At 38.0% G+C, this 8,056-nt stretch overlaps 1 protein-coding gene across 1 annotated transcript; it reads left to right on the forward strand.

The window, feature by feature from the left end:
• Positions 1-2,724: 2,724 nt before the first annotated feature.
• LOC121884542 (solute carrier family 22 member 7-like) lies at positions 2,725-6,872 on the forward strand. Its single transcript, XM_042393421.1, has 10 exons — positions 2,725-3,111; positions 3,198-3,301; positions 3,983-4,137; positions 4,518-4,686; positions 4,937-5,060; positions 5,155-5,264; positions 5,710-5,924; positions 6,189-6,297; positions 6,470-6,676; positions 6,756-6,872. The coding sequence occupies exons 1-10, from the start codon at positions 2,725-2,727 to the stop codon at positions 6,796-6,798; spliced, it is 1,623 nt and encodes a 540-aa protein (XP_042249355.1). The 3' UTR covers positions 6,799-6,872.
• The last annotated feature ends 1,184 nt before the right edge of the window (positions 6,873-8,056 follow it).

The raw sequence follows: 8,056 nt of genomic DNA on the forward strand, positions 1-8,056 counted from the left end.
TTTATATATACATAGGGAGCAGGTCCTCTTCTACGGAGCCCGCCATGTCTAGTAGCCCAGAATGGACAAACCAGACACTGGCTCTAGAGAGGGCCTTTCACATTTTTTCACGGGTTTTCACAGCAACCGTACATGCTTGAAAGGGGAGGGTGAGGGCGAGGGGCATTCAGTTGGTTGCAATCTGCAATCTCACCACTAGATGCCACTAAATCCCACACACTGGTCCTTTAAAGTGTCAAGTGTTTATTATTTATTATGTCCTGCTGTCATGGTACAGGGTATATGGGCCATTTCATTATCAGGTGTCAGCCCAGTGACAGACAGACTTGTGACCTGCAAAGTTCAAGCGGCTATAGATAATGGCTGGATTGATGGGGTGGTGTCATTTGCCTGCTTGTCTGTTTGTTGGTGCTGACACATTCTTCTCTATACAATGACTCAAGACAAATACTTGACAGAAATTGTACGGTCTACGGTCTTTTCTTATATATTTTTTAGTTGGAATAGGTTCCGAAGTATCTTTAGATCATATTTTAAAGGGGATATACTATGCACATTTACAGGTCTGAATGTTTAATCTGGGACTCTACTGGAATATCTTTGCATGAATTACAGTTCATAAAAAACTCCATATTTTTACGGAGATTTTAGGCCGTTGTAGCTCCTGTCTCGTTGTAGCTCTGTATGCTACGCTAACAAATTGAAACAAACTACAGTTGTAGGATTTCACTATTTTCATCATAACAGTATATAAATAACAGAAAATCACAAAAATCATAATATGTCCCCTTTAATGTGGTCTCTGTGACTTAGGCTCATTTAACAGCCTGACAGCAGTATAGAGATATTCCCCTCTCAAGTTTTAAGTGAGCCTTTACCCTCCTAACCAATCAGAGGAGGCCAAAGTCAGGGGTGGGAGCTCATGGCTGTCAATCAATATGTGAATGTACTTCTGGCCTACTACTTCTTGGGAGACTCTTGATGGACAACTATGAAACTGTGATTGGAACAATGTAAAACATTTACAAATGTTTAAACGATGAAGAACAAACTAAACACTTATAGCAGCTAATTAACCTTCCTCCAAAATATGACAAATTAATTATGAATATTCATGTGAATATAACATCTAATTTATCAGATTTTGAAAACCACATTTAAGGATCCTTATGTTTACTCTCCAGTTTCTGTATCATAATTCTACGAATAGAAGTTTCCTGTGGATGGGTCTGTCCAGCAAAACACTTCCATCAGAATGTTTGTTCATAGAAATATCAGATAATAATGAAGACGCCGCTCAATGCCAATGAAGTAATAACACAACAAATATAATTTTTAACAATAAATTCCTACTAAAATGTGTCAGTTGTAACATTTTTATCATAAACGTATCAGCTCACAGTGTTCAGTCAGTAGTACAACAAGCTAGTAGATTAGCTCGCTTGCAGAAGCGCTATCTTGACTAACCTCGCTGGTCACATGACCCTCTCCTTGCAGATCATAGTTGTCTGTTGGGAGCAGGGCTGTAGTTGTAAATAAAAAACAGCCACATTAAGACAATTACAAAGTCAGCCTACTATCACCTAAAGAATATATCAAGGATTAAAGGACTTATGTCCCAGCAGGATTTGGAAAAATTTGTCCATGCATTTATCTTCAGTAGACTCGACTACTGTAATGGTGTCTTTACAGGTCTCCTTAAAAAATCAATCAGACAGTTGCAGCTGATTCAGAATGCTGCTGTTTCTGTCCTCACTAAGGCTAAGAAAGTGGCTCATATCACTCCAGTTCTCAGATCCTTACACTGGCTTCCTATCTGTCAGAGAATTGATTTTAAAATACAACTGTTGGTTTGTAAAGCACTGAATGGTTTAGGGCCAAAATACATTTATGATCTGCTGCTACGTTATGAACCATCCAGACCTCTCAGATTGTCTGGGACAGGTCTGCTGTCTGTCCCCAGAATCAAAACTAAACATGGACAAGCAGAGTTCAGTTTTAATGCTCCACATATCTGGAACAAAATCCCAGAAAACTGCGGGTCTGCTGCAACTCTCAGGTCTTTTAAATCAAGGCTGAAGACTTTTTTGTTTGCCGCTGCCCTTTATTAAATCAAATAATTATTAATTTCTTACATTGCACTGTAACTTTTACTCTTGTATTTTATCTGTCTTTTTCTATTTTGACTTTTTAAATTTTCTATTCTCTCAGCTCTTTAATGACCGTTTTTAATTGCATTTAAATGTCCTTTTATGGTACGTTTCTTTTGTACTTTTTCTCAATGCTTTTAATGTTTTATGTAAAGCACGTTGAATTGACTTGTTGCTGAAATGTGCTATACAAATAATTGAGAATTTGGGAGGGAACTTGTACTAAAAACTAACCATTTAATGGTGCTCCATCTAATATTTGAAGGGAGTATTGCAATGCTTACAGATACATACAGTATCAACTGGCATGTATTTTAGTATTATGTCATTAGCAAATGATTAATTCTAAAAAATGTGTTACTTGTCAGATTACTTATGTACAGTTGAGTGAGCGCACTGTGTCTGTCAGCATTATCTTTCACACAGTCAGACTGTCATACTGTAGCTGACCATTAACCAACAGCTTTTATCAATAGGCAAAAGGCTAGTGGCTCACTTTCAAACTAACATCTAGTGTGCTTTGGTGTATATTCCCCAAGTTTCACTCCCAATTGAAACCTTTGCTTGTTTCAAGATGAAGTTTGAGAATGTGCTGGCAGAAGTGGACGGCTTTGGGAGATACCAATTAAGAATGATCTTCTTGATAGTAATTCCTCGTATAACTTTGCCTTTTCACTTTCTGCTTAATAATTTCATTGCGGTTATTCCCTCTCACCACTGCGACATTAGCTCTCTGGATGATGGAGGTATTTTTAGTAATTTATCCCTGCAGGAGAGGCTCGCCGTTAGTATCCCAGTCCAGGAGGATGGGACTCTGAGCTCCTGTCGGATGTTTGCAGAGCCTCAGTATCATCTGCTGTTCAACTCTTCCTACATTACTGACCTACCTAGGCTTACAGTGTTGTGCCAGAGTGGATGGGTGTATGATAACTCCACCTTCAAGTCTACACTGGCCACGGAGGTGAGTTTTATTTCAATTTACAAAGCATCAAACTTATACAAAGCTACTTTATTCTTCATTTATTGTCTCTGTTTTTCACCCCACAGTGGGATCTGGTCTGTGAGAAGAGAAGAGTGAACAGAGCGACGGCCACTATCTTTTTCATGGGGGTCATGCTTGGAGCAGCAGTATTTGGCTATCTTAGTGACAGGTGTTTGTACCTTCAGCTATGAAATTAGTGTGGTTAGATTACACTGCTTTATCATATCTGTTTTTAGAACAAAAGAGAAATTAACTAATTGCAACTGAGTTTTTACTGCACTACAATACTAATTTTAGGTTGCATTAACCTCTGTGCTGTTTGTAGTATCAGCTGTTTCAGATATCAATTTTGCCATTGCCAAATTTAACTTACGCCTGTATGGAGTCAAGAACTGAGTCATGCATCATTATGCATAAGACAGTCATAAATATAGGCAGTGCAGCTGCACTACGGCCCATGATCTGATGAGCCTCGCCTGTACTGCAGGGTCAGCACTCTAAAAATTAATTTACAATGCAGATAGTGTGCTAATGGACAATCTGATCAGAACATAGATGCACCAAAGAAATAAGCAAATCTCATACTTCTTATTTGGAAAGTGGTTAAATTAGATAATACTTAACTATTAGCATGTACAGCATAGTGTCACTGAGTGGATCTCCACAGGGTAAAAATAAAACTCTTGACCTGACCTGACTCTATTTCTCTCCTTTACTCCAGCCATTACATTAACACTAACCACACAACGAACATCTATATTTCATTTTACACACTGTAGCCACTTTATAAGACTTCTTAGACAACTTACATGACAACCCTGAGTTAATCTCTATTATTTTTGTCTCCCAGGTTTGGCAGGAAAAATGCACTGCTGGTGTCTTATATGACAACCACCCTCTTTGGATTTGCAAGTGCTTTTTCATATAATTTCATCATGTTTGCTGTCATGAGGTTCTTTACAGGATTTGGAATTGCTGGAATCAGTATAATCACCATTGTCCTTTGTGAGTGTTATAATTATAATTATAATTTTTATGCAATTCGAACCATGGTAATACACACACACACACACACACACACACACACACATATACTTATAGATAGATAGATAGATAGATAAGTGACTTTGGCATTTAAAGTCTTAAACTAACAAAACTCTAAACAAAAAAACTTTTCTTCACACAAAATACCACCACAGGCAGTACTGAACATCACTGCTTAACACTAACCTTTTTATCAACAACACAATAAATATTATAAAATAAGGTAAAATAATAAAATACATTAAAAAAAATATGACATGTTGCATCTGACTAGTCAGTAAACTAGTCATTTATTCTATCATAGTCATGTCTGTTTTAATAGATTTCATTGGTCATCATAGGTATTGAGTGGGTGGACATCAAGCATCGGACTGCAGTGGGTGTTTTAATGAGCATGGATTGGAGTGTTTGTACAGCTCTGCTACCTGTTGTGGCTTATTTTGTGAATGACTGGAGGTACCTGACCGCCACAGCAACCAGCCCACTGTTTCTGGCAATGATCTGCTGGTGGTGAGGAAACATTAATAACTGAGATTTCAGCCATAACCAGCAATTTCCTACCTATCCATTTTAACAATATGAAGCTGCCGTAACATCAGCATGTCATGTGTAATTGAGTGTTTAATACATTTTTTTACAAGCACAAACAATGCTTTTTACAGTGTTTAAATCTCCTTACTCCCATTTACAGAATGAGTTCTACTTTTGAAGTGGCAGATGTGTGACTTAATAACCTTTTTCAAATCAAACTTTGTCACAGGTGGCTCCCAGAGTCTGCTAGATGGCTGATAAGCAATGGAAAGGTCAATACTGCTCATTTTTATCTGAGCAAGTGTGCAAAGGTCAATGGCAGAGAGCAGTTCATGGCTGACCTAAAGCCTGAGGTACAACATTTCACCTAATCTGTTCATTTCTAGTCAGAAATTGATACCCAGTGTGACTCCTTTATCTGACTAAAGTTTCCTTCTTACTCTCCAGATTTTGTCCAAAGTAATACTTGTAGAAAATCAAAACAGAAAATATTCTTGTTTGGACCTTGTGAGGACACCCAGAATGAGGAGACTTGCTCTATTTATTGGCATTGTGTGGTACTGTACATACTTAATTTTTGCCTTTAAACAACTTTTAAAGGTGTTTACCTTCTAAATCTTGCAAAAATGTATAACGTGTTGACTCCACTGTCCATATATGATTGCTTAAACTGAGAACAACAAACTTTGTTTAAAAATGGATGAAAAATTTAAACACAGCATGTCCGTAAGTCAGTGGTAAGTGGCTGTGGACACTGAGTCTGTTTCACCATGTAGTGAGTATTGACTTATATCACAAAGCAGAAGTACTGTTGCTATGGTTACCTGCAGCTTAATATACCATACACACTAATTTAGAACAGTGGTTTGATTTATTAAGATGTCCTCTTATATGATTTTTACAGATACCTGCCAGCCAATCAGAAACTAGTATTGCATTTAAAGTTGAAAACACATATAAATATACACTGATAACATATATTTTCTCCTCTTCTGTTCATAGGTTCGGGGTGGCCTGTACTTATTACGGGATCAGCTTGAATGTCACTGGATTTGGTGCGAATATTTATCTCACACAGTTCCTGTACGGTGTGATTGAACTTCCAGCAAAAGCATTCGTCCTTTTCGCTCTGAACAGAATAGGCCGAAGGTTGAGTCAGGCTGGAGCACTTGTTCTGACTGGATTCTGTATATTCTGCAGCATGCTTATTCCTGAAGGTAAATGATAAATAAATGATCAAGTGTGTGTCTCTTTCAAACTGTAAGGTTATTGTGAGACTACTGTAGCTACTGAAACAATAACAGATGACAACAACAACTGAAAAAGCAAAACTTGGAATAAAAGTAAAATTTGCATTTTTGATTTTCTAAAGGAAGAGTATATAAGTAAAGAAACAACCACCGGAGGACGCCAGAGTCATGAATAGCTAAATTCTACATAAAGTGGTGTTTAAATGTCCTTCCACAACTTTTTCTTTTCAGATATGGGGGTGTTTCGGACAGCTGTGGGTGCTTTGGGCAAGATGTTCGCAGAAGCATCTTTTACAACTGTATTTCTGTACACAACAGAGCTCTACCCAACAGTAATGAGGTCAGTGAATTAAAAAGAGTTTATTTTACACATTCAGAAACAGCATCTAAATCTATCTGGAGGCAATTTCCAAGTTATTTATGCATGAGTAAGTGTTCCAAATTTTAGGGAATTGTGGTTCCTGAAACAGGCTCCTGATTGTTACAAGCTTGTTGTATTTTTGGTTTCACAGGCAAAACGGATTGGGCTACAGCTCCTTCTTGGCCCGTATAGGTGTGTCTGTATCCCCCCTGATCATGCTCCTTGAGGAAGTGTGGGTCAGTTTACCGAATACTGTTTTCTCCCTGGTGGCCATTGGTGCAGGCCTGTCAGCTTCTTTTCTCCCTGAGACACGAAACGTCCGCCTACCAGAGACTATTGAGGATGTGGAGCAGACAAGGTAATGGGCTTTATTTTTGACTGCAACATTCACCATAAGAGTTACATGTTATAAAATGAAAATGTCTTTTGTTTTTCAGAAGAAGATCAATCTCCACAGCTGATGAGAAATCTCCGCCTTAAATGTTTTCTTCAGTGCAACCAGAATGCCATAAAACTCTGACTTCCAATGATTGGTTGCAGTGAGTTGCAATGAATGTCAGTGGTGGTAGTATGTTTGAATATTAAAAGAGTAAAGATTTAAGTGTTTCTTAAACCTGCATCAATTGGCCACTTGATAGCAGAGTCAAGCATTTATATATTATCATCTTATATGGCAGGTTTGTTAACAAACAGTTGCCTATTTAGGCACCCAGCAGATACGTAATAACATTAGCGTTCATTTGGAGTTATGTTTCTGGTGAATGCAAGTCCAATATTCACTGTCTTTTAAGCTCAATTTTTGGTCTCCATTAACTCCAGAGGGAAATCTGGCTCTTCAGCAGATAAATGATCCACTATGTTCACCAGCTATTCGCTAACTTTGTCTGGCCTTTGCTGCTCATCTGCTCACTGTGTCTGGAAACAATGCTGATGAGATCAGCGGAGCCATTGAGAGGGCTGTAAAACCAAAATAATGAGCTGAAAGATGTTGAAATGCTCTGTAGAGCTCAGGGGATCACTACAAGCAACACTGTTCATCTACATCTAATGTGGTCCATTGTTGACGTAGAAATAATGAGTATAGCTGCTTTAAATAAGCACAATAGTATAACTTTCTACAATATAGTATTTTAATAAATGTGATCAAATCTATTACAGAAGGACAAACTGATTAATTAAAATTTCTGTCGTTACACTTCACTAAAAAGAGGAAAATGCATCTTTCAGCATTTTGAGGGTCATACTTTTGGTTTAGCTACTAGACTGATTAATATTTAACATAGCAGACAATCAAACAGCAGTGGCTTCACTTCCACCTAAAAAATTAAGCACCTGACGGCCAGAGTTCGTCAAGAAATCTGAGCTTTCAAGGTAAAGAGAAAGTGTTGTTAAAGGATGATTCAGTGTTTTAATATTAAGGTAACAGTAAACTATTATCAATCATCTGGAGGTCAAGATCACAAACTTGGAAATATACAGAAAAACTTAAAGCAAGGCCATCACAGAAATGAGGCAGACTGCAAAGGCTGGACCATATGTGCTCTGAAGGTTTGCTAAGACAGATTCCTCGGGCAAAAGAAAACCATGGAAGACCAGAAGTGACCTGGCAGATGAGCAAGCCAAGATGAACTTAATTTAAACTGAGGCTCAACATGTCGACAAGGATAGGGAACAATGGAGGGAGCTCATCATGGCCTTATGTTGCACAGGAGACAAAGAGGATGAAGTAAACTATGAG

Source organism: Thunnus maccoyii, chromosome 2 (assembly GCF_910596095.1).
Source record: "Thunnus maccoyii chromosome 2, fThuMac1.1, whole genome shotgun sequence".
Taxonomy (NCBI): Eukaryota; Metazoa; Chordata; class Actinopteri; order Scombriformes; family Scombridae; genus Thunnus; species Thunnus maccoyii.

Bases quoted from the DNA above. Each gene is read 5' to 3' on its own strand.
- LOC121884542 (XM_042393421.1), top strand. From the start codon at position 2,725: ATGAAGTTTGAGAATGTGCTGGCAGAAGTGGACGGCTTTGGGAGATAC. The intron at 4,138-4,517 runs GTGAGTGTTATA...TGGTCATCATAG, and splicing joins TATAATCACCATTGTCCTTT to GTATTGAGTGGGTGGACATC. The intron at 4,687-4,936 runs GTGAGGAAACAT...ACTTTGTCACAG, and splicing joins CTGGCAATGATCTGCTGGTG to GTGGCTCCCAGAGTCTGCTA.